The sequence below is a fragment of the Oncorhynchus tshawytscha genome, linkage group LG01 (genome assembly GCF_018296145.1).
Source record: "Oncorhynchus tshawytscha isolate Ot180627B linkage group LG01, Otsh_v2.0, whole genome shotgun sequence".
Classification (NCBI taxonomy): domain Eukaryota; kingdom Metazoa; phylum Chordata; class Actinopteri; order Salmoniformes; family Salmonidae; genus Oncorhynchus; species Oncorhynchus tshawytscha.
In genome coordinates, this window is record NC_056429.1 from 9,059,447 (window position 1) to 9,085,797 (window position 26,351).

The 26,351-nt window shown below is 44.1% G+C and overlaps 1 protein-coding gene across 1 annotated transcript in view; it reads left to right on the plus strand.

Moving 5' to 3' along the window:
• LOC112247919 (aggrecan core protein-like) overlaps positions 1–21,084 on the plus strand; it is a 22,266-nt gene extending 1,182 nt beyond the window's left edge. Inside the window, exons 2-18 of the mRNA XM_042326501.1 lie at positions 5,833–5,912; positions 6,382–6,765; positions 7,554–7,728; positions 7,996–8,123; positions 10,841–11,134; positions 11,537–11,836; positions 12,240–12,414; positions 13,030–13,157; positions 14,382–14,675; positions 14,979–15,080; positions 15,534–15,808; positions 16,496–17,372; positions 18,466–18,624; positions 19,242–19,324; positions 19,532–19,676; positions 20,254–20,436; positions 20,733–21,084. Coding sequence (XP_042182435.1) covers positions 5,840–5,912; positions 6,382–6,765; positions 7,554–7,728; positions 7,996–8,123; positions 10,841–11,134; positions 11,537–11,836; positions 12,240–12,414; positions 13,030–13,157; positions 14,382–14,675; positions 14,979–15,080; positions 15,534–15,808; positions 16,496–17,372; positions 18,466–18,624; positions 19,242–19,324; positions 19,532–19,676; positions 20,254–20,436; positions 20,733–20,824 — 3,867 coding nt within the window. The 5' untranslated portion in view covers positions 5,833–5,839 and the 3' untranslated portion in view covers positions 20,825–21,084. The remainder of the gene's footprint in view (positions 1–5,832; positions 5,913–6,381; positions 6,766–7,553; positions 7,729–7,995; positions 8,124–10,840; positions 11,135–11,536; positions 11,837–12,239; positions 12,415–13,029; positions 13,158–14,381; positions 14,676–14,978; positions 15,081–15,533; positions 15,809–16,495; positions 17,373–18,465; positions 18,625–19,241; positions 19,325–19,531; positions 19,677–20,253; positions 20,437–20,732) is intronic.
• Positions 21,085–26,351: the final 5,267 nt, after the last annotated feature.

A 26,351-nucleotide genomic window follows, 5' to 3' on the forward strand; every position in this document is an offset into this window, starting at 1 on the left:
GGCCCTGCATTCATTCCTCACTCCCAAGGCCCTGCATTCATTCCTCACTCCCGGGGTCCTGCATTCACCCCTCACTCTCAGGGCCCTACATTCATCCCTCACTCCCGGGGCCCTGCATTCACCCCTCACTCTCAGGGCCCTACATTCATCCCTCACTCTCTGGGCCATGCATTCATCCATACTCTCAGGGACCTGCATTCATTCCTCACTCCCAGGGCCCTGCATTCACCCCTCACTCTCAGGGCCCTACATTCATCCATACTCCCAGGGCCATGCATTCATCCCTCACTCTCAGGGCCATGCATTCATCCCTCACTCCCAGGGCCCTGCATTCACCCACACTCCCAGGGCCCTGCATTCATCCCTCACTCCCAGGGCCCTGCATTCACCCATACACCCAGGGCCCTGCATTCATCCCTCACTCTCAGGGCCCTGCATTCATTCCTCACTCCCGGGGCCCTGCATTCACCCCTCACTCTCAGGGCCCTACATTCATCCATACTCTCAGGGACCTGCAATCATCCCTCACTCTCAGGGCCCTGCATTCATTCCTCACTCCCGGGGCCCTGCATTCACCCCTCACTCTCAGGGCCCTGCATTTTTCCCTCACTCTCAGGGCCCTGCATTCATCCATACTCTCAGGGCCCTGCATTCATCCATACTCTCAGGGCCCTGCATTCATCCCTCACTCTCAGGGCCCTGCATTCATCCCTCACTCTCAGGGCCCTGCATTCATCCCTCACTCTCAGGGCCCTGCATTCAATCCTCACTCCCGGGGCCCTGCATTCACCCCTCACTCTCAGGGCCCTACATTCATCCATACTCTCAGGGACCTGCATTCATCCCTCACTCTCAGGGCCCTGCATTCATCCCTCACTCTCTGGGCCCTGCATTCATCCATACTCCCAGGGCCCTGCATTCATTCCTCACTCCCAGGGCCCTGCATTCATCCCTCACTCTCTGGGCCCTGCATTCATCCATACTCTCAGGGCCCTGCATTCATCCATACTCTCAGGGACCCGCATTCATCCCTCACTCTCAGGGCCCTGAATTCATCCCTCACTCCCAGGGCCCTGCATTCATCCCTCACTCCCAGGGCCCTGCATTCATCCATACTCTCAGGTCCCTGCATTCATCCACACTCCCAGCACAGCAGGAACAGACTAGGGCCCGGTTTCCCAAAAGCATTTTAAGGCTAAAATAATCTTAGAACTGTAGTGTCATCACAGGGCTCAACCACAGCAGGAGCAAACCTGGGCCTTATTGGCCTCCACCTCTTAGGGGAACGGAACAGACCACACGGGCTGAATGGAGATACTGTAGAAGGGGTAGAAGGCCTACACGGCTAGCCTCTCCAGGCCTGGCTGGCTCACAGTGGGAGCTTACATCAGGAAGGTTGGAGGATGGCCTTAAAGGCATGTGAGTTCATTGGTAGGCTACTCTGTCGAGAGATACAGTAGAGTTTTGGTTGGCCATTCTGAGTGGTGAGGTTTTGGCTTGAAACAGATTTATTGGTTCCCATTTTCAGAGTTCCAGAGAAAGTCACTGTCCTAAATAAGAGGATTTGATTTGATATGAGTTATGAAGAATATAGCTCATTTTAGGATTTATCTGGAGGTTTATCTCTGACCTACAGCTCTAGTGATATGCCATGTCATGTACCATTATTGTTTCCTCTCTAATAAAACCCAATCTGATCTGTAATAAAACCCAGTCAGATCTGTAATAAAACCCAGTCAGATCTGTATTAAAACCCAGTCAGATCTGTAATAAAACCCAGTCAGATCTGTATTAAAACCCAGTCAGATCTGTAATAAAACCCAGTCAGATCTGTAATAAAACCCAGTCAGATCTGTAATAAAACCCAGTCAGATCTGTAATAAAACCCAGTCAGATCTCTAATAAAACCCAGTCAGATCTCTAATAAAACCCAGTCAGATCTGTAATAAAACCCAGTCAGATCTCTAATAAAACCCAGTCAGATCTGTAATAAAACCCAGTCAGATCTGTAATAAAACCCAGTCAGATCTCTATTAAAACCCAGTCAGATCTCTAATAAAACCCAGTCAGATCTGTAATAAAACCCAGTCAGATCTCTATTAAAACCCAGTCAGATCTCTAATAAAACCCAGTCAGATCTGTAATAAAACCCAGTCAGATCTCTAATAAAACCCAGTCAGATCTGTAATAAAACCCAGTCAGATCTCTAATAAAACCCAGTCAGATCTGTATTAAAACCCAGTCAGATCTGTAATAAAACCCAGTCAGATCTCTAATAAAACCCAGTCAGATCTCTATTAAAACCCAGTCAGATCTCTAATAAAACCCAGTCAGATCTGTAATAAAACCCAGTCAGATCTCTAATAAAACCCAGTCAGATCTGTAATAAAACCCAGTCAGATCTGTAATAAAACCCAGTCAGATCTCTATTAAAACCCAGTCAGATCTGTAATAAAACCCAGTCAGATCTCTAATAAAACCCAGTCATATCTGTAATAAAACCCAGTCAGATCTCTAATAAAACCCAGTCAGATCTCTATTAAAACCCAGTCAGATCTCTAATAAAACCCAGTCAGATCTGTAATAAAACCCAGTCAGATCTCTAATAAAACCCAGTCAGATCTGTAATAAAACCCAGTCAGATCTGTAATAAAACCCAGTCAGATCTCTAATAAAACCCAGTCAGATCTGTAATAAAACCCAGTCAGATCTCTAATAAAACCCAGTCAGATCTGTATTAAAACCCAGTCAGATCTGTAATAAAACCCAGTCAGATCTCTAATAAAACCCAGTCAGATCTCTAATAAAACCCAGTCAGATCTGTAATAAAACCCAGTCAGATCTGTAATAAAACCCAGTCAGATCTGTAATAAAACCCAGTCAGATCTGTAATAAAACCCAGTCAGATCTCTAATAAAACCCAGTCAGATCTGTAATAAAACCCAGTCAGATCTCTAATAAAAGAGTGTGATGTATGTGACCAACAACATTGCTGTTGTGTCTACAGAGTCGAAAACACAAGCATTTCGCTACACCCGCAATAACATCTGCTAAATATGTGTATGTGACCAATACAATTTGATTTGATTGAGTGGAATGACCTTTGAACTTGGGAGACTGACTTTAGTGGGCTCTGATTTACGACCTCCCTGTAGACTTTAATTATCCTCAGGGTTGTGGTTATTATCCTTAGGGTCGTGTCATTATCCTTAGCGTTGTGTCATTATCCTCAGGGTCGTGTCATTATCCTCTGGGTTGTGTCATTATCCTTAGGGTCGTGTCATTATCCTTAGGGTCGTGTCATTATCCTCAGGGTCGTGTCATTATCCTTAGGGTTGTGTCATTATCCTTAGGGTCGTGTCATTGTCCTCAGGGTTGTGGTTATTATCCTCAGGGTCGTGAATATTATCCTCAGGGTCAACGTTATTATCCTCAGGGTCGTCGTTATTATCCTCAGGGTCGTCGTTATTATCCTCAGGGTCATGAATATTATCCTCAGGGTCATGAATATTATCCTCAGGGTTGTGGTTATTATCCTCAGGGTCATCGTTATTATTCTCACGGTCATCGTTATTATCCTCAGGGTCGTCGTTATTATCCTCAGGGTCGCTGTTATTATTCTCAGGGTTGTGGTCGTTATCCTCAGGGTCTTCGTTATTATCCTCAGGGTTGTCGTTATTATCCTCAGGGTCTTCGTTATTATCCTCAGGGTCTTCGTTATTATCCTCAGGGTCTTCGTTATTATCCTCAGGGTCTTCGTTATTATCCTCAGGGTTGTCGTTATTATCCTCAGGGTTGTGGTTATTATTCTCAGGGTCATCGTTATTATCCTCAGGGTCTTGGTTATTATCCTCAGGGTCGCGGTTATTATCCTCAGGGTCGCGGTTATTATATTCAGGGTGGTAGTCATAATCCCCAGGGTCGTAACAGCAGTAAGGATACTGGACGTAAATGGCACAAAAGATTCACAAAGTAGCTTGGGAGTTAAAACCTATTTAGTATCCACCCTCAGCCCACACATTTTGTGGAAGGTTGTCCTCTATCCTTTCTCCACCCTGGACATACACTAGGCAGGGTCACATATGAAGACCTCGTATGATGTATAAATTCAAGAAAAATATATATTTTTGCACCAAGAACCTTTCCTGTGCCAGGGACAGAGGGGTTTTATTCCTTGATGAACATGTGTGTGGTATTTGAGAATGGGAGAGTGACATTTGACATCATGTTTCCACTTTTGCCAAGGGGCTGGTATCACACAGTACACAACCAACCTATACTGATTTACAAGGGGCTGGTATCACACAGTACACAACCAACCTATACTGATTTACAAGGGGCTGGTATCACACAGTACACAACCAACCTATACTGATTTACAAGGGGCTGGTATCAAACAGTACACAACCAACCTATACTGATTTACAAGGGGCTGGTATCACACAGTACACAACCAGCCTTCCTCTCCCGAGTGGCGCAGCGGTCTAAGGCACTGCTATCTCAATGCAAGAGGTGTCACTACAGTCCCTGGTTCTAATCCAGGCTGTGTCATATCCGGCAGTGATTGGAAGTCTCATAGGGCGACGCACAATTGGCCCAGCGTCATCCGGGGTTTGGCCGTCATTGTAAATAAGAACTTGCCTAGTTAATTAAAGGTTACTTTTTTTTTAAAATACTGATATACAAGGGGTTGGTATCACACAGTACACATCCAGCCTGTACTGATATACAGTAGACTTTTTCCTGTGTGAATATGGTGGGACTAAGGGGGAAAGGAGTTGTGGTGTATGGGAGCATGAATAAACTCTGCTAAAACTCTTCCCACCAGACCAGCTGGAATCATTCAAACACAGAACAGCAAGTGTTTGTTGTCTAATTAAGGTTTTTACACACCTTTGAAACCCATCTTAAAATATTTAGCCATTCGCCAATCAATAATATTTTCATTCACAAGTCATTATAGTAAATGTGTAAGGTTGTGTCATTTGGTCAGAATCAAATCAAATCAAATGTATTTATAAAGCCCTTTTTTTACATCAGCAGAGGTCACACAGTGCTTATGCAGAAACCCAGCCTAAAACTTCAAATAGCAAGCAATGCAGATGTAGAAGCACAGTGGCCAAGAAAAACAAAAATGTTTTCATTCATTTGCTTCATTAATTTAAAAAAAAAATCATTTCAGTCAACCAATCAACCATTTCAGACAACCAATCAACCATTTCAGACAACCAATCAACCATTTCAGACAACCAATCAACCATTTCGGACAACCAATCAACCATTTCGGACAACCAATCAACCATTTCGGACAACCAATCAACCATTTCAGACAACCAGTCAACCATTTCAGACAACCAGTCAACCATTTCAGACAACCAATCAACCATTTCAGACAACCAGTCAACCATTTCAGACAACCAGTCAACCATTTCAGACAACCAGTCAACCATTTCAGACAACCAGTCAACCATTTCAGACAACCAATCAACCATTTCATACAACCAATCAACCATTTCAGACAGCCAATCAACCATTTCAGACAACCAGTCAACCATTTCAGACAACCAGTCAACCATTTCAGACAACCAGTCAACCATTTCAGACAACCAATCAACCATTTCAGACAACCAGTCAACCATTTCAGACAACCAGTCAACCATTTCAGACAACCAGTCAACCATTTCAGACAACCAATCAACCATTTCATACAACCAATCAACCATTTCAGACAGCCAATCAACCATTTCAGACAACCAGTCAACCATTTCAGACAACCAGTCAACCATTTCAGACAACCATTTGTTTTACTGACAGTTCTTTCTTCCATAACAGGTCAACCATGATCACCTTGCTCCTACTGTGTGTGTGTCTTCCCTTCATCACCTCAACTATCTCATTTGAAGACCCCGGCGGTATGTGTAATCTGACATCACTATTATTGATCCCTGATCCAACACAGATAGATGGGTGTAAGAAAGGTTTCGCACTCCCACTGCTTTCGTCCAATCAGATCCAATCCACATCCAGGAAGGACCAATGGAAGGATGCCTTTGCATTCAAACAAGGGAAGGTTGCAGTTCTAGCTATTCAAGCGGAGCTCCTGTTATATACTGTATGTGTACTGGCCACCGCCGACGGCAAATGTAAAAGTAGCAAGGTTTTTAGTCTCTCCGGGATAGGGTTTGGAATAATGCAGGCAGATGACATGACTCTACTTTACTGAAAAGAAACAGCCACTACGTCCACCATATTACTTCACTTCGTCTAACATCTTCCTGCGTGTGCTACTCATGAGAAGTGTGACAGTTAGAAAGTATCTTCCATCCAAGTAGATGCAAATATGTTGTTAAAAAAAAAGGTATCTCATACTCTCCTCCCCAGATCTCGACAGTAACCTGAGTGTCAGCATTCCCGTGGAGGTGCCGCTGCGCCCTCTGATGGGCACCAAGGTGGTTGTGCCCTGCTACTTCCAGGACAACATGGTCAACGACCCCGGAGCACCCACTGTCACCCCCCTGTCCCACCGCATCAAGTGGACCTACGTCACCAAGGGCAAGGCCACCCTCATACTGCTGGCGTCAGAGGGCAAAGTTCACGTGGAGACGGAGTACCTAGACCGGGTCACCATGGTCAACTACCCGCTGGTGCCCACCGACGTCACCATGGAGATCACAGAACTGCGTGCCAAGGACTCAGGCACTTATCGCTGTGAGGTCATGCACGGCATCGAGAATAACTATGACTGGGTGGACATCCAGGTTCAAGGTATGCACCTAAACCAAATATCAGGGTTATCGGGGTCAATTCTCTTTCGATTCAGTCCATTCTGGAAGTAAACAGATATTCAAATTCCATGGTTTGCTTAATTATTATTATTATTTATTTATTATATTATATGGGGAAGAGTATTGTATAATTAAGCAATAAGGCAAGAGGAGGTGTGATATATGGCCAAAGTACCATGGCTAAGGGCTTTTCCACGGCTGTCAGCCAATAAGTATTTAGGGTTCGAACCACCAAGTGTATAATGTGCTATGAATGTGTGTGAAACTCCTCCACAGTGAGTACACATCTTATGTAAATCAGTAGAAAATGATTTTGACACGGTTGGGGTCAATTCCTTTTCGATTCAATCAATTCAGGAAGCTTTATTTTATTTATTTTACCTTTATTTTACTAGGCAAGTCAGTTAAGAACAGATTCTTATTTTCAATGACGGCCTAGGAACAGTGGGTTAACTGCCTGTTCAGGGGCAGAACGACAGATTTATACCTTGTCAGCTCAGGGGTTTGAACTTGCAACCTTCCGGTTACTAGTCCAATGCTCTAACCACTAGGCTACCCTGCCGTAAACTGTTTCCAATTCCAAATCATTGAGAAAAATTTGAATTTGGATTTCAGTTTACTTCCAGAATTGATTGAATCCAAATGGAATTGATCCCAGCCCTGTCAAACATCCTCTTACTCGTCCTGTTATACACAAGCCAATCCTCTGAAATGGAATAATACTCAGTATAACATGAGGGTGAGGGAGATGTGTTCTCTCTTCTCCAGGTATTGTGTTCCACTACCGAGCCATCTCAACGCGCTACACTCTGAACTTTGAGAGGGCCAAGGCTGCCTGTATTGAGAACAGTGCCACCATTGCCACCCCAGCACAACTACAGGCTGCCTTTGACGATGGCTTCCACCAATGTGACGCCGGGTGGCTCTCTGACCAAACAGTCAGGTCAATTGTGATATACTAAATTGTGTACTGTCGTTACTGTTTTAGGTAAACCATCTTTGATGTGTTGGCACCCAGTGTGGATATCCAGTACAGTAAAAATGAAGAAATTAGTACAGCCCTGAAGGGTTTTGTGGGGAATGTTATTCTAGAGCATGGGTTGGCATTGAGCAAAGACATGTTATAACCATTTGGGATTCAAAATAAACTAATTGACGGCCTGACGTGTATGCATTTTCTTCCTTTGCCATCTTACGTGATCTACTCAAGGTACCCCATCCATGAGCCTCGTGAGGGTTGCTTTGGAGACAAGGATGAGTTCCCGGGAGTGCGAACCTATGGCTTGAGAGAGGTCAACGAGACCTATGACGTGTACTGCTTTGCACAGCAGATGTCAGGTACACTACACTGTAGCTGGTCATGGTCATTATACAAGCTGTTTTGTGGTGTACATAGATAAACATCACTGTTAAAGTAGAACTGACAGCATTTTAGCAACATGAGAACTTATTCAAATCTGTTCCTATATACCCCGAGGAAGAATGACACTTAAAAGAATCTAACAAGCAAGCACTTAGATAGTCATTTTTCATACTTTCATAGAATGCTTGCCAATGACATAGAGTAAGGCATTTGTGAAAATTCTATCGCAATATAGAGTGGGAAAGCTGCCGTGCGTTTGGACAAATAATAGACACTGCAGTAAATAAAACCTAATAAAAACGTCTGTCTTGTCCAGGACCAGTGTCTACGCAGACTGGTGCGCCATAGCCAATCAGAGCTAGTAGGCCTATATGCAAATGTGCTATTATTAAAGGCATACATGTTTCTCTGTTACAGGTTTTATTTTATTTGATAAATTATGAATTCATTGTCAAGCTTTAAAAACCTAAGCTAGACTGCAACATTTTAGCAGCCTAGCTAGGACTGTGGCATGTGTCTGTAAACTTTCCCTCCACTGTGCGCTGAAAACGGGACACATGAAGGCAGCGCAATTGAAGTTGAATTCACTGATGCAAGCGCATCAGACTGTCCTTTCATAAAGTGGATGACCAAGTGTTGACTCATTTAGACTCCTTTGTGTGTCCTTGCTTGACACATAGCCTATTAGCCAAGTTATTACTAGCCTATTATTACGTAAGCCAGCCTATTATTACGTAAGCTAGCCTATTAGCCATGTTATTACTCGCCTATTATTACGTAAGCTAGCCTATTAGCCACATTATTACTAGCCTATTATTACGTAAGCTAGCCTATTAGCCATGTTATGACTAGCCTATTATTACGTAAGCTAGCCTATTAGCCACGTTATTACTAGCCTATTATTACGTAAGCTAGCCTATTAGCCATGTTATTACTAGCCTATTATTACGTAAGCCAGCCTATTAGCCACGTTATGACTAGCCTATTATTACATAAGCTAGCCTATTAGCCACGTTATTACTAGCCTATTATTACATAAGCTAGCCTATTATTACAGAAGCTAGCCTATTAGCCACATTATTACTAGCCTATTATTACATAAGCCTATTAGCCAAGTTATGACTGACTTGTGATCATTGCCCTTGCTAGTTCGATTGTATTGACATTCCCAGCCTTAGTTAGAGAGTTATATTGAGTCATTGAAACTGAAACTGTGCATCCGAATGGGTTGTGGCAGCAAACAATGTTCCAGGTCAGCTGTGATTTACAACCTGATAGCAATATTTTGGGACTATGAAGAAATCTATTGGTGAATTATATTAATCATGCTGTAACGGTTTTCTTCCTTGGGAAGGAGAGGAGGACCAAAATGCAGCGTGGTTATTTATAAACATAAACATTTATAAACATTTATTTATTTATAAACATCTTTAATGAAAACGTGAACACTATACAAAATAGAAAACGTGGAAAAAACGAAACAGTCCTAACTGGTGCAAAACACAGAGACAGGAACAATCACCCACAAGATACCTAAAGAATATGGCTGCCTAAATATGGTTCCCAATCAGAGACAACGATAAACACCTGCCTCTGATTGAGAGCCACTCCAGGCAACCATAGACTTACCTAGAACACTCAACTGAACACCACCCCATAGACTACAAAACCCCTAGACAAAACAAGACACATAAATCACCCATGTCACACCCTGGCCTAACCAACATAAAAAGAAAACACAGAATACTAAGGCCAGGGCGTGACACATGCATTGAACTGCATCCATCTATTCTGCCAACAATCACAGCATTTTTGTCAAACCTCAGAAAGTTCATTTTGAAAAATAAACTGGGAATTTCTTATATTTTTTTACTGATATTATGAATAACTGATAGTTTCATGTCAGTTCCACTTTAAGTGATTTATAACAGCTATATTCAATAGGTGGACAGCTGTCCCGCTCCTCACCCACAACATGGTCAAAACGAGAAAAATACAAAAACAATAGGACTGTTTCATATATACTGAACAAAAATATAAATGCAACATGTAAAGTGTTGATCCCATGTTTCTTGAGCTGAAATAAAAGATAAAAGATCCCAGAAATTGTCCATACGCACAAAAACCTTATTTCGCTCAAATTTTGTTTACATCGCCGTTATTAAGCATTATCCATCCACTTGATAGGTGTGGCATATCAAGAAGCTGATTAAACAGCATGATCATTACATTCAAATGCGGACTGCAGGAATGTACACCAGAGGTCTTGCCAGAGAATTGAATGTTAGTTTCTCTACCATAAGCCGCCTACAAAGTCATTTTAGAGAATTTGGCAGTCAGTGGATGACTCTGCAGTTAAATGGGGATGAATTTTGCTTCTGCTCAGTGTCAAGACAGTTCCCTCAGCTTTGAAGAACAGAGTACATAGTCTACTCTCCTCAATTCGTTATCTGTTTCTGAAATGATTTTACATTTACATGTTATTCCTTTAGCATATTCTCTTATCCAGAGAGATTTACAGGAGCAATTAGGATTAAGTGCCTTGCTCAAGTGCACATTGACCGATTTGAACCTCTTCCCCTAAAAACAAGTATTTTTACTGGCATTAGTTACTGCAAGGACAATTGTTGCACTTTCATATCTATCTGTTTGACCGCCTGAGTCTGTGTTTCTCACTCTTTGCCTTCCCCAGGCAGAGTGTTCTACTCCATGTCTGTGGAGAAGTTCACCTTCTACCAGGCAATGGACCAGTGTGCCAAACTAGGGGCCAAGCTGGCCACCACAGGGCAGCTGTACCTGGCCTGGAAGTCTGGCATGGACGTGTGTAACGCGGGCTGGCTGGCAGACGGAAGCGTCCGCTACCCCATCAACATTGTCAGGCCCCAGTGTGGTGGAGGACTACTGGGAGTGAGGACCGTGTACCTGTTCCCTAACCAGACAGGCTACCCCTACCCGGACTCCCACTATGATGCTATCTGCTACCAAGGTAACCCAGCCACCAGATTATATCTGAAGACTGCATATCAAATCAAATCAAATGTATTCATATAGCCCTTCGTACATCAGCTGATATCTCAAAGTGCTGTACAGAAACCCAGCCTAAAACCCCAAACAGCAAGCAATGCAGGTGTAGAAGCACCTATCCCACAATGCACCACTGTTGCTGTCGATCTCTACAAGCTTGAACTACTGTACTTGGTCAAGGCACCAAAAATAGTTTAAAAAAGAGGTCACAAGTAAATTGTTATAGTGTTAGAAAAGGAATCACTACCTTATACAGGAAAAAGGCCCTGTGGATTACATGTGTTGTGTTAAAAAAACAGAGTGATTTCCAGTATGACAGAGTGTGGCTTTAACTTTACCTGCTGCCAATGATCTAATTCATTAGAGGACGACGGTGCAGTCAAGGCCACCCCGTTCCCAGAGGTGGCCACCATCACAGCCAGTCCTATGGTCTATCCAGGACTAACCACCGCCCCTGAAACTGAGGCAAGGGGGGAGGTGCTGACCCAAGCCCCCCCGGACACCATCACCATGGCACCGACCTTACCCGTCCCACCCAGTGTGACTGACACGGTTACGAAGGTTACCCCGGTCGTTGGGGAAGAGATCATTAGCAAGGTGACAGCTAATCCTGATGTGGGCTTCGAGTTCCCTCATGACAATGACACTGCCATGGCTCCTACAGGTTAGTGTATTGTGCCCCCCAGGTGCACGTTTTGGCTTTTTTCCCTAGCACTACACAGCTGATTCAAATAACCAACTCATTATTTGAATCAGCTGTGTAGTTCTAGGGCAAAAACCAAAACAGGCCCCAGCTTATCCAGATCAATTTATAAGTACCATTACAATTAAGTGCCTTGCTCAAGGGCACCTAGTCAGCTCTGGGGTTCAAACCAGAAACCTTTTGGTTATTGGCCTAACACTCTTAACCACTAGGCTACCTGCCAGCAGTAGTTGCCATTTTCATTTTCAAGTGTAATGACTTAAATTCTGTCTTTGGTTCGGTCTGTCTCTTCCCTGCCTTCTCTCCCCCTCCTTCTCTCCATACTCCTCCCTCCCTCCCTCCCTCCTTCTGTCCCTCTCTATAGGTGTGGTGTTTCACTACCGTGCTGACTCCAGTCGCTATGCCATGTCCTTTGTGGAAGCCCAGATGGCCTGTCAGAGTGTGGGTGCGGTCATCGCCAGCTCCCAGCAGTTACAGGCAGCCTACGAGGCAGGGCTCCACCACTGTGATGCAGGCTGGCTCAGGGACCAGACTGTCAGGTGCGATAGATAGTGTGAATCTCAGTAGTCAAAAGGTGGCCCTCTCAGTAGGGTTACAAAATTCTGCAAACTTTATTCACGGTCCTGGATTTTTCAGAATTCCCTGTTGGAGGATTCCTTGGAGAATTCCTTGGAGGATTCCTTGGAGAATTCCTTGGAGGATTCCTTGGAGAATTCCTTTGAGGATTGCTTGGAGAATTCCTTTGAGGATTCCTTGGAGGATTCATTGGAGAATTCCTTGGAGGATTCCTTGGAGAATTCCTTAGAGGATTCCTTGGAGAATTCCTTGGAGGATTCCTTGGAGAATTCCTTGGAGAATTCCTTTGAGGATTCCTTGGAGGATTCCTTGGAGAATTCCTTGGAGGATTCCTTGGAGAATTCCTTGGAGGATTCCTTGGAGGATTCCTTGGAGGATTCCTTGGAAGATTCCTTGGAGAATTCCTGCATATTCCCTTATGATTCCAGAAATTTTCTGACTGGGATATCTGAGAAATTTTGGAACTTTGGGAACACTTCCTGAATGATTAAACTCTACTTCTAAGACTGCTTTTATTAAAGAGGACAGAAGTATGACTGTTTTCTAACCACACATTTACCACCAACCCTGACCTTCAGGTACCCCATCCTGTCTCCCAGAGATAAGTGTTCAGGCAACCTGGAGAATGTCCCAGGTGTGAGGTCCTATGGCCTGAGACCTACTACTGAGCAATATGACGTCTACTGCTATGTGGACCGCCTCAAGGGTGAGAGACATGGCTCATGGACCCTATTCTTCTGCTGATTCCTCTTCTTCTGCTTATTCTTCATCATCATCTTCTTCATCTACAGACCTTAGCTTCAGATGTAGTGATTTTTTTATTCTTCTTCTTCTACAGACCTTAGCTTAAGATGTAGAGTGACTTCTTCTTCTACAAACTTTAGCTTCAGATGTAAAGTGACTTCTTCTTCTAGACCTTAGCTTCAGATGTAGTGATTTCTTCTTATTCTTCTTCTACGGACCTTAGCTTCAGATGTAAAGTGACTTCTTCTTCTTCTTCTACAGACCTTAGCTTCAGATGTAAAGTGACTTCTTCTTCTTCTACAAACCTTAGCTTCAGATGTAAAGTGACTTCTTCTTCTTCTTCTACAGACCTTAGCTTCAGATATAAAGTGACTTCTTCTTCTACAGACCTTAGCTTCAGATGTAAAGTGACTTCTTCTTCTTCTACAAACCTTAGCTTCAGATGTAAAGTGACTTCTTCTTCTTCTACAGACCTTAGGTTCAGATGTAAAGTGACTTCTTCTTCTTCTACAAACCTTAGCTTCAGATGTAAAGTGACTTCTTCTTCTTCTACAGACCTTAGCTTCAGATGTAAAGTGACTTCTTCTTCTTCTACAAACCTTAGCTTCAGATGTAAAGTGACTTCTTCTTCTTCTACAAACCTTAGCTTCAGATGTAAAGTGACTTCTTCTTCTTCTACAGACCTTAGCTTCAGATGTAAAGTGACTTCTTCTTCTTCTTCTACAGACCTTAGCTTCAGGTGTAAAGTGACTTCTTCTTCTTCTACAAACCTTAGCTTCAGATGTAAAGTGACTTCTTCTTCTTCTACAGACCTTAGCTTCAGATGTAAAGTGACTTCTTCTTCTTCTTCTACAGACCTTAGCTTCAGATGTAAACTGACTTCTTCTTCTTCTTCTACAGACCTTAGCTTCAGATGTAAAGTGACTTCTTCTTCTACAGACCTTAGCTTCAGATGTAAAGTGACTTCTTCTTCTTCTACAGACCTTAGCTTCAGATGTAAAGTGACTTCTTCTTCTTCTACAGACCTTAGCTTCAGATGTAAACTGACTTCTTCTTCTTCTTCTACAGACCTTAGCTTCAGATGTAAAGTGATTTTGTCTTCTTCTACAGACCATAGCAGAAGATGTAAAGTGAACCATCACTCCTGAGTAAAACAACCTGCTCTCTCTTCTCCCTCACTTTCCAGGGGAGCTGTTCTATTCCAGTGACTATGACAGCTTCTCCTATGAGGAGGCCGTAGCCCACTGCCAGAAGCTCAACACCACGCTAGCCACCACAGGGCAGCTCTATGCCGCCTGGAGACAGGGCTTCGACAAGTGCCGTCCAGGCTGGCTGCAGGATCGCAGCGTCCGCTACCCCATCCATGTCCCAAGGCCCCACTGTGGAGGCGGCAAGGCCGGGGTACACACCATCTACGCCTTCCCCAACCAGACAGAAAACCCAGACGAGCACTCCAGATACGATGCATACTGCTTCAGAGGTATGAGTTTGGATCTGTTCAGAGTCATGGAGAGAGTTGCGAAACCCACCAAAGGTTGTGATAATTACAATCTGTGACAATTAGAGGAATTCTTACCAGATTGTGTAATTTACTTAGAACTCTTGTTACCAAAATGATTCCTGTTAAATCTCAACTGATTAAGCATACATTTATATAAGGCTCTGTGTTAATAAATTGAGAAATAATATAGACAACCATTGAGCCATAAGCTTTAATAATGACAAATACAGCCACTGTTAAAAGTGTGAAAATTATATTGTGTTGGTTTTCTTTGTTTTGTAGCGGAACGTGTGATTATTCACACTGAAACCAGACTCAACGTTACTCTAGTTGTCAAGGAGGAAATGATCAACATGACAACCAGAATAGACAGCCTGATGCCTGGTAATATATATTTTTATTACGAGCTCTACAGTATTTCTATATCCCCACTAGTATTTCCTGTACATGTATCCTGCCGACTACACTAAATGTAACAGTTTTGGTAGCCTAGCCAGCCAAAAGGTTACTGGCCCAACGACTCCCCGATTCGATTCCCCGACCTGACAAGGTAAAAAAATCTGTCGTTCTGCCCCTGAGCAAGGCAGTTAACCCACTGTTCCTCGGGCGCCGAAGACGTGGACGTCGATTAAGGTAGCCCCCCGCACCTCTCTGAATCAGAGGTGCGGTTGGGTTAAATGCGGACGACACATTTCAGTTGAAGGCCATTCCGTTGTACAACTAACTAGGTATCCCTCCTCTCAGTTTCCTTTTGCCTCTATTTCAATCAGAATGCACAAGCTGTATTGTAGTCAGTGTGTTACTATTACATGTTCTTCTTCCTCTGTGGTTTCTCAGTGAGCCCCGTCAAGCCACCTGTCTCTGTGGATGTGTCTGGTTCAGCCTCAGCTGATCATTCTGCCAGTGGTAGTGGCAGTGGAACGCCTGGCCATAGTGGATACACATCTGGTAGGGCAAGCGGCGAGGGCTCAGGGTCTGGCTTCCAAGTCACCTTCGTGGGCAGTGGACCTGTCTTGTCCGGCTCTGGCTCTGGAGATCCTCAGGAGGCGGGAGAGGGGAGTATCACTGTCACCTACCTCCCGAAAGTCGGGTCTGGGGATAGTGGGTCCGGGGTGGGAGAGTTCAGCGGGTCTGGGGATAGTGGGTCCGGGATGGGAGAGTTCAGCGGGTCTGGGGATAGTGGGTCCGGGATGGGAGAGTTCAGCGGGTCTGGGGATAGTGGGTCCGGGGTGGGAGAGTTCAGCGGGTCTGGGGATAGTGGATCCGGGGTGGGAGAGTTCAGTGAGTCTGGGGATAGTGGATCCGGTGTGGGAGAGTTCAGCGGGTCTGGGGATAGTGGATCTGGGGTGGGAGAGTTCAGTGAGTCTGGGGATAGTGGATCTGGAGTGGGAGAGTTCAGCGGGTCTGGGGATAGTGGATCCGGGGTGGGAGAGTTCAGCGAGTCTGGGGATAGTGGATCCGGGGTGGGAGAGTTCAGCGGGTCTGGGGATAGTGGATCCGGGGTGGGAGAGTTCAGCGGGTCTGGGGATAATGGATCCGGGGTGGAGGTGGGAGAGTTCAGTGGGTCTGGGGATAGTGGATCCGGGGTGGGAGAGTTCAGTGAGTCTGGGGATAGTGGATCCGGGGTGGGAGAGTTCAGCGGGTCTGGGGATAGTGGATCCGGGTTGGGAGAGTTCAGCGGGTCTGGGGATAATGGATCCGGGGTGGGAGAGTTCAGCGGGTCTGGGGATAGTGGGTCTGGAGTGGGAGAGTTCAGCGGGTCTGGGGATAGTGGGTCTGTAATGGGAGAGTTCAACGAGTCTGGGGATAGTGGATCTGGGGTGGGGGTGGGAGAGTTCAGTGGTGGGATACCGTCCAGTGTCCTTCCCCACTCGGGTAGTGGCAGCGGAGTATCTGGGGACCTGAGTGGTAGCGGGGACTCTGTCATCATCATTGTGGACGGAGAGATGGTGGACATCTCCAAACGGCAGCCTACCGGACAGGAGTTTGGAAAAGGAGGTGTGGACATCAGTGGCTCCGGAGGAATGTCTGGATCGTATAGCCTCTTCAGCGGGGATGTTACCAGCACCTCTGGTTCCGGAAGTCCTCACATATCTTTCACGCATTCAGGTCTCATCGACCTGACCGGTCAGCCCTCGGGAGAGCAGGAAGTCTCCGGCTACCAGACCTTCTCTTCTGGGTTTCCAAGCGGTTTCCCCTCCGGTTTTCACAGTGGCTCTGGATTCCCATCCAGCAGGGACAAATCCCATTCAGGCCACGAGGTCATCTTCCTGACAGATGACGTGATGATGGAGGTGACGGCACGTCAAGGGGAGCAGCGTCCGGAGCAGGGACGGGGTTACGTAGAGGTCAGTGGAGACAGCAGTAGCCAACATGAAGGGAGCACCTCGGCCAGTGGGCTCTCCCTGGGGGAGTCACCATTTGCAGAGGGCCTGTCTGTGGTGCTGCTGCCTGGTTCAACCATGAGTTACCCAGAGAATATTGGCAGTCTTGGCAACATAGACAGAGGGGATGAGCTGGATGTTTTGGAGGAAGGCCAAGAGCAGAAAGGGCAGGGAGGTTCCACGGAGACAATCTATGTCACGGCACCATCGGCAGTCTTCCCTAGCATGACGACAGCATCCGCCGTCTCGATGGTGACCCCTGCTGTGGTGGAGGAGCCTGCTGTAGTGTACGGTATGTTGCTTAAAGGGATAGTACAGCAATATTTTATCACTTGGTCATATCTTACTTTAGAAGTGTTCTATAGGTCAGTAGTTACAGCATGTATACTAAACAAAAATATAAACGCGACATGCAACAATTACAAAGTCTTTACTGAGTTACAGTTCATATAAGGAAAGAAGTCAACTGAAATAAATTAATTAGGCCCTAATCTATGGATTTCACATGACTGGGCAGGGGTGCAGCCATAGCTGGGCCTGGGAGGGCATAGGCCCACCTACTTGGGAGCCAGGCCAAGCCAATCAGAAGCCGGATGTGGAGGACCTGAGCTGGAGTGGTGACACATGGTCTGCAGTTGTGAGGCCGGTTGCACATACTGCCAAATTCTCTAAAACAATGTTGGAGGCAGTTTATGGTAGGGAAATGAACATTAAATCATCTGGCAATAGCTCTGGTCGACATTCCTGCAGTCAGCATGCCAACTGCATGCTTCCTCAAATCTTGTGACATTGTGTTGTGTGACAACACTGCACATTTTAGAGTGGCCTTTTATTGTCCCCAACACAAGGTGCACCTGTGTAATGATCATGCTGTTTAATCAGCGTCTTGATATGCCACACCTGTCAGGTGGATGGATTATCATGGCAAAGGAGAAATGCTCACTAACAGGGATATAAACACATTTCTGCACAAAATGTCAGTACATCATACATGTTGTGTTTATATTTTTGTTCAGGATACCTGAAATAGCACAGTCCTAATGTATATAATAGGTCATGTAGTCTACATATTCTACCACAAGTTATTACTGTGATACTACTTTTTTCGTTACTTGTTCTATTTTTGATTTGACATTTCATTATTATTGCGATATATTCTGCACTGTTGAGGAGAGCTTGCAGGTAGGCATTTCACTGTACTATTTATACCTGCTGTATCCTGTGTATGTGACAAATCAACTTTGATTTGATTCTCCCAGTAGGCTCCACTCCGTCTCAGTAAACTCCTTTAAATAGAAGGCAGGGAGAGTGGCTGGCTGCTGAGACACATCTAAGTTTCTAAAGTAAACTTGTTAATGTGTCGATCTATCTGTCTGTGTGTGCAGCGGTGCAGGGCTGCGCCGAGGGCTGGGTGGAATTCATGGGGAGCTGCTACCTGCACTTTGCTGAGAGAGACACCTGGCCTGACGCTGAGCAGCGCTGCCAAGAGCTTAACGCCCACCTGGTCAGCATCACCTCCCAACAGGAGCAGGAGTTTGTCAACTGTGAGTAAAGAGATAGGATGTGTGTGGGGGGAAGGGGGGATTACTGTTGAGAGTTAGAATAGTAGAATACAACAATGTCAAAATGTGTTTAGGCATCAGCAGATTTCCCTCCTATGCCAGTCACTCAATTAGCCATGTCGGCTAACATTTTAACATTAGTAAGTTAGTCTAGAAAAGTCTACTGACCGGGCATGCAAGGCACAAGCCAAGAGGCCCTGACCAGGAGCCCTGACCTCCAGGAGCCCTGACCTCCAAGGAGCCCTGACCTCCAAGGAGCCCTGACCTCCAGGAGCCCTGACCTCCAGGGGGCCCCCATTGATTTTGTTAGTCACTCTCACTCAGATATCATACTAACATGGCATAAGTCATGGCAAAATGTGTAGAATTGCAGAAAGTCATGGCAAAATGTGTAGAATTGCCAGAAATTTATGTAACAACGTCAAAACTCTCCGCCATCGAGAGGGGCTACTAAAATGTTTTGCTCGCTTAGGGCCCCCAAAAGGCTAGGGCTGGTCCTGTGTGTGTGTGTGTGTGTGTGTGTGTTTCAGTTATTTTAGGCACAGACATTAACATATCTGATACATACATGACAGTTCACTGCTCTCTTCTCCATCTAGCTAACACTCAGGACTATCAGTGGATTGGACTCGATGACAAGGACGTGAAGAATGAGTTCCGCTGGACAGATGGCAGTCCATTGGTAAGTTTTTTTTTTTTATCCAGTTCAGGTATCTCCCTACTCTTATCTCCTACTTTACTTTGATTTTGTGTGCATTGCAATGGGAAATGCTCTCTGCAAATGAAATAGAAGAAGAAGAAGAAGCATTTTAATTACCATTTGACTTGTTCATTCCATTTGATCCTACTTTCTAATCAAACAGTCCTATTTTGATGTGTTCACATGCAGGAATTTGAGAACTGGAGGCCCAACCAGCCGGATATCTACTTTAACTCTTGGGAGGACTGTGTGGTGATGATCTGGCACGAGAACGGCCAGTGGAACTACGTGCCCTGCAACTACCACCTGCCCTTCACCTGCAAGAGTGGACCTGGTAGGAGTAGGGATTTGGGGTTGAGGTTCAGAGGGCACAGCACATTCTTTGAGTCAGCTGTCAGTCACTGAGCCAACAGGACAGAGAAATAGCACTATGCTTTTTGAAATATAGGGATGTCCGGAGGTGCTCGTCATCACTATGCACCAATCAGGGTTAATCAAGTGTTAAATGAAGTGTTATAGCTGCAATACAACCAAATTCACATAGAAATGTGAGTTATAGATCTGTCATTCTCGTTGAAAGCAAGTCTAATAAGCGGTAGATCTGTTCTATGTGCTATATTTCTATGCGTCTCGTTATTTTTCTTTTGGTTTTGTAAACCAGCTTCAAACTGTTGGAAATACAATAGATTCTCTACACTATACATTGCTTGTTTTGTCATATCAACTGTAAAAAATTGCAACCAGGAAATGGTGGAGCAATTTCTGCATATTGCACCTTTCAACGTGTTAAAACTGTGTGTTAAACCTAATTGGTACCCCCCAAGAACCTTATTGTTGGCCCACTCACTCTTTGTAGGAAACACATGATGATGATCTTGGCAAATTATTCTGGTTTCCCCTTTTCTTCCCAGTCATGTGCCACTCGCCCCCAGAGGTGGCCAACGCCAGGCCGATGGGCAGCAGAAGAGACCGTTACCCTGTCAACTCTATAGTCCGCTACCAGTGTGACGCAGGCTTCACACAGCGCCACCCGCCTGTTGTACGCTGCCGTCCCGACGGGCGGTGGGAGGAGCCCCAGGTGGACTGTACAGAACGTGAGTCTGACCTGCTCCTTGTTAAGTCACCAGTGTCTCGTTCATAACCATGCAGATGACATCACACATACGGAGTAACAACACAGGAGACACAACATCAACACGCGTGACAAATATAGACATCATGAGAAATAAACATCTCTAGGGAAACAAGTCAATAACATTACAGTAAAGATGGCGAGTTGTGAGAAACTATCAATACCTCACGCACTATGGAATTTCCTTATTCATTTTATTTTATGGTTATTCAGCAATATTTTCATGATGTCATCAAAATGCACCTCTCTCTCCCTCAGCCGGTGCCACACCCAGCAACAAGCTACACAAGAGGTCCATCAGGAGACGGTCTAAAGCAGCCAACAGTCGGTCATGGAGGAAGCTTCTCTAAGCAGGACTGAAGGGACACACTAAAAGAGAACCAAATGGAGCACTCTTGCATATAAACGTTGATACTCAACATTCCCACCAGGGATGGAAATGGAAAACAAGTTACCCCAAAAATCCTTGAAATCACCTAAAGCTTTTTTTTTTACATGTCAAAATGATTTCATTCTCCAATTTCCACCCCTGATTCCCGCCATATGTGTGTATATATATATACAGTACCAGTCAAAAGTTTGGACACACCTACTCATTCAAGGGTTTTCTTTATTTGTACTATTTTCTACATTGTAGAATAATAGTGAAGACATCAAAGCACAAGGAATCATGAAGTAACCAAAAAATGTCAAACAAATGAAAATATATTTTAGACACTTCAATTAGCCACCCTTTGCCTTGATGACATCTGTGCACACTCTTAACCAGCTTCATGAGGAATGCTTTTCCAACAGTCTTGAAGGAGTTCATATGCTGAGCACCTGTTGGCTGTTTTTCCTTCACTCTGTGGTCCAACTCATCCCAAACCATCTCAACTGGGTTGAACTCGGGTGATTGGGGAGGCCAAATCATCTGATGCAGCACTCCATCACTCTCCTTGGTCAAATAGCCCTTACACCGCCTGGAGGTGTGTTTTGGGTCACTGTCCTGTTGAAAAACAAATAGTAGTCCCACTAAGCGCAAACCAGATGGGATGGCGTATCTCTGCAGAATGCTGTGGTAGCCATGCTGGTTAAGTGTGCTTTGAATTCTAAATAAATCACTGACAGTGTCACCAGCAAAGCACCCTCACACCATCACACCTGCGGAGATCATCCGTTCACCAACTCTGAGTCTCACAAAGACATGGCGATTCCAACCAAAAATCGCAAATTTGGACTCAGACCAAAGGACAGATTTCCACCGGTCTAATGTCCATCATGTTTCCTTTGGTTTCTATGCAGCAATTCAACCATGAAGGCCTGATTCCCACGTCTCCTCTGAACAGTTGATGTTGAGATGTGTCTGTTACTTGAACTCTGTGAAGCATTTATTTGGGCTGCAATTTCTGAGGCTGGTAACTCTAATGAACTTATCCTCTGCAGCAGAGGTAACTCTGGGTCTTCCTTTCCTGTGGCGGTCCTCATGAGAGCCAGTTTCATTATAGCGCTTGATGATTTTTGCGACTGCACTTGAAGAAACTTTCAAAGTTCTTGAAATGTTCTGTATTGACTGACCTTCATGTCTTAAAGTAATGATGGACTATCGTTTCTCTTTGCTTATTTGAGCTGTTCTTGCCATAATATGGACTTGGTCTTTTACCAAATAGGGCTGTCTTCTGTATACCCCCCTACCTTGTCACAACACAACTGATTGGCTCAAACCCATTAAGGAAAGAAATTCCACAAATTAACTTTTAACAAGGCACACCTGTTAATTGAAATGCATTCCAGGTGACTACCTCATGAAGCTGGTTGAGACAATGCCAAGAGTGTGCAAAGCTGTCATCAAGGCAAAGGGTGGCTATTTGAAGAATCTCAGATATAAAATATATTTTGATTTGTTTAACACTTTTTTGTAACTACATGATTCCATATGTTATTTCATAGTTTTGATGTCTTCACTATTATTCTACAATGTAGAATATAGTCAAAATAAAGAAAAACCCTTAAATGAGTAGGTGTTCTAAAACTTTTGACCGGTAGTGTATATATAAACACCAAAGCGCATTCGACATGATTTTTTTAGTCCGACTGACAATGTTGATCTCTGAGTGTCACTCTGTGCCTTGGGAAGACTTGTGCAGGTCTAATTGAGGGGAGACATTGGGCAGAGCAAAAAAGTGTTTGGGATTGCAGCTGGATACTCTGAAGTCAAGCACATTGTTAAATATCGTTTTTATGATAATTAGGGTATTTTTTCTGTTGTTTTTAATGTTTGTTAATTAACTTTTTTTCCCCTAGTGTTGGATCTTATGACCAAATAGGGAACAACTCCTGTATGTAAAGAAGAGCAATGTTTGTCTGTTTCTGAATGTCCAACAGAGTTTCTCCAGCTCTATACCATAATGGCACAGTATTGTGCTGTCATCATGGATATTTCCCCCCAAAGAATTCAGAACATGGAGATAGATAGAGGGCTCACTAAGCTCAATTGTCCTACTTGAGTAAAAGTAAAGATACCGTCATAAAAAATGACTCAAGTAAAAGTGAGTCACCCAGTAAAATAATAGTTGAGTAAAAGTCTAAAAATATTTGGTTTTAAATATACTTAAATATCAAAATAAATGCAATTGCTAAAATATACTTAAGTAACAAACGTAAAAGGTATAAATCCTTTCAAATTCCTTATATTATGCAAACCAGATGGCACAATTTGTGTTTTTTTATTTTATTTTGCGGATAGCCAGGGGCATGCTCCAACACTCAGACATAATTTACAAATTAAGCATTCATGTTTCGTGAGCCCCCCAGATAAGAGGCAGTAGGGATGACCAGGGATGTTCTCTTGATTAGTGTGTGAATTTGACCATTTTCCTATCCTGCTAAGCATAAATAATTTAAGGAAAATGGATGTCAGAGACAATTTATGGAGTAACGCATACATACTTTTCTTTAGGATTGTAGTGAAGTAAAAGTAGAAGTTATAAAAAAATATATAAAGTACAGATACACCAAAAAACTACTTAAGTAGTACTTTAAAGTATTTTTACTTAAGTACTTTACACCACCAACTAAGCCTTTTTTAGCATGACGAAGAGGAAATATTTCTCAACATTGATGCCCATGCTGTCACAGAAGCGATCAGTGGCTAAGATAGGAGGTGTTCTCTCTTTCCATCTCTCTGCTTCAGAACAATCTAGAGGTGAGAATTCCATGGACACAATTGTAGCTGCATTTTATTCCCACAGGTGGCGCCATTTCTATACAAAATAGCATTATCTGGTGTAAGACAAAAGCTGAGGATTTATGTATGGAATGACATCGGTAGAAGAGTTGATGACAGCACATGCAGTGTGGGAACAGGCTAATGTCCTATAAACCATGTGACCTTACAATACATCCAAAAGTACACAGATGACCAGTCACTTTGGGGCCAATCCTTGAGTGCTACTCTTAGTGAATTGATTCGCCGATAGATTCTGGGTTTGTGTTTGTCTATTTCTCACTGTGAATTCTCTCAAACTACGCTTCTGAGTCCTATCAGATTAAAAATAAACATCCATTTATTTTATTCACAACCCTAAGTCCCTTTGTGTTCAGGAAGGGAATTATCTTGTTCAGGAAGGGAATTATCTTATTCACAACCCCAAGTCCCTTTGTGTGTAGGAAGGGAATTATCTTATTCATAACCCGAAGTCCCTTTGTGTTCAGGAAGGGAATTATGAGGGGTTGAATGGGTACTGGAGCATTTGAAAATGAATTGACACCAGTAGCATAACAAGCTGTGAAGGCTAAAAGAGAAGTAGGAGTAAGACAATGTGATAGGTTGACGAGGATCCTTTTGGGCAGAGACATGTTCACCGTTTGGGGAGCAGGGTCCTACACTCAAGCTCCCCTCCTACCCGACTCATTCAACAGAACATACTCACAGAACAACACAACGCTCTCACAGAACAACACAACGCTCCCACAGAACAACACAACGCTCTCACAGAACAACACAACGCTCTCACAGAACAACACAACGCTCTCACAGAACAACACAACGCTCTCACAGAACAACACAACGCTCTCACAGAACAACACAACGCTCCCACAGAACAACACAACGCTCTCACAGAACAACACAACGCTCCCACAGAACAACACAACGCTCTCACAGAACAACACAACGCTCTCACAGAACAACACAACGCTCCCACAGAACAACACAACGCTCTCACAGAACAACACAACGCTCCCACAGAACAACACAACGCTCTCACAGAACAACACAACGCTCTCACAGAACAACACAACGCTCTCACAGAACAACACAACGCTCTCACAGAACAACACAACGCTCTCACAGAACAACACAACGCTCTCACAGAACAACACAACGCTCTCACAGAACAACACAACGCTCTCACAGAACAACACAACGCTCTCACAGAACAACACAACGCTCCCACAGAACAACACAACGCTCTCACAGAACAACACAACGCTCTCACAGAACAACACAACGCTCTCACAGAACAACACAACGCTCCCACAGAACAACACAACGCTCTCACAGAACAACACAACGCTCTCACAGAACAACACAACGCTCTCACAGAACAACACAACGCTCTCACAGAACAACACAACGCTCTCACAGAACAACACAACGCTCTCACAGAACAACACAACGCTCTCACAGAACAACACAACGCTCTCACAGAACAACACAACGCTCTCACAGAACAACACAACGCTCTCACAGAACAACACAACGCTCCCACAGAACAACACAACGCTCTCACAGAACAACACAACGCTCCCACAGAACAACACAACGCTCTCACAGAACAACACAACGCTCTCACAGAACAACAGAACATACTCACAGAACAACAGAACATACTCACAGAACAACAGAACATACTCACAGAACAACACAACGCTCTCACAGAACAACACAACGCTCCCACATTGCAACAGAGATGTCAACGTCTGGTGAATGGTTGACTGGTTTATGGAAGTCTCTCACACACACACACACACACACACACACTTACAGTACACCAACACCACTACGACACCTTTAAAATAAACAAGACTGACACAAATATCAAATAATTGTGTGAGAAGGGTGTGTGTGTGTTTGTGTATGAGACATAATGTCCATGCACATGAGTATAAACTTTGCGTGTTTGATGAATGTTTGAGCACAAACAACAACTACTGTACATGTGATAAAGTTTCACGCAGTGTGTGACAATGTTCTGATGACGGATTCTGATGTCAACAAATATCAAATCTGAATGCCTCTTTGTCTGTTCAGTAGTTATATTAGAGATTAAGAAAGTATATGTCCTGCAATTGTGATTGAATGAATCCAAGCTATCTTTGATTTAGGTATTGTATTTCAATTTATTACATTTTACACAGTATTATACCAGGTATATCATATGGCAATATTGCAAAAACCTTAATCCAACACCTAGCAACATTGACGAGGGGTTCAGGTATCAACAACCTTAATCCAACACCTAGCAACATTGACGAGGGGTTCAGATATCAACAACCTTAATCCAACACCTAGCAACATTGACGAGGGGTTCAGGTATCAACAACCTTAATCCAACACCTAGCAACATTGACGAGGGGTTCAGGTATCAACAACCTTAATCCAACACCTAGCAACATTGACGAGGGGTTCAGATATCAACAACCTTAATCCAACACCTAGCAACATTGACGAGGGGTTCAGGTATCAACAACCTTAATCCAACACCTAGCAACATTGACGAGGGGTTCAGGTATCAACAACCTTAATCCAACACCTAGCAACATTGACGAGGGGTTCAGGTATCAACAACCTTAATCCAACACCTAGCAACATTGACGAGGGGTTCAGGTATCAAC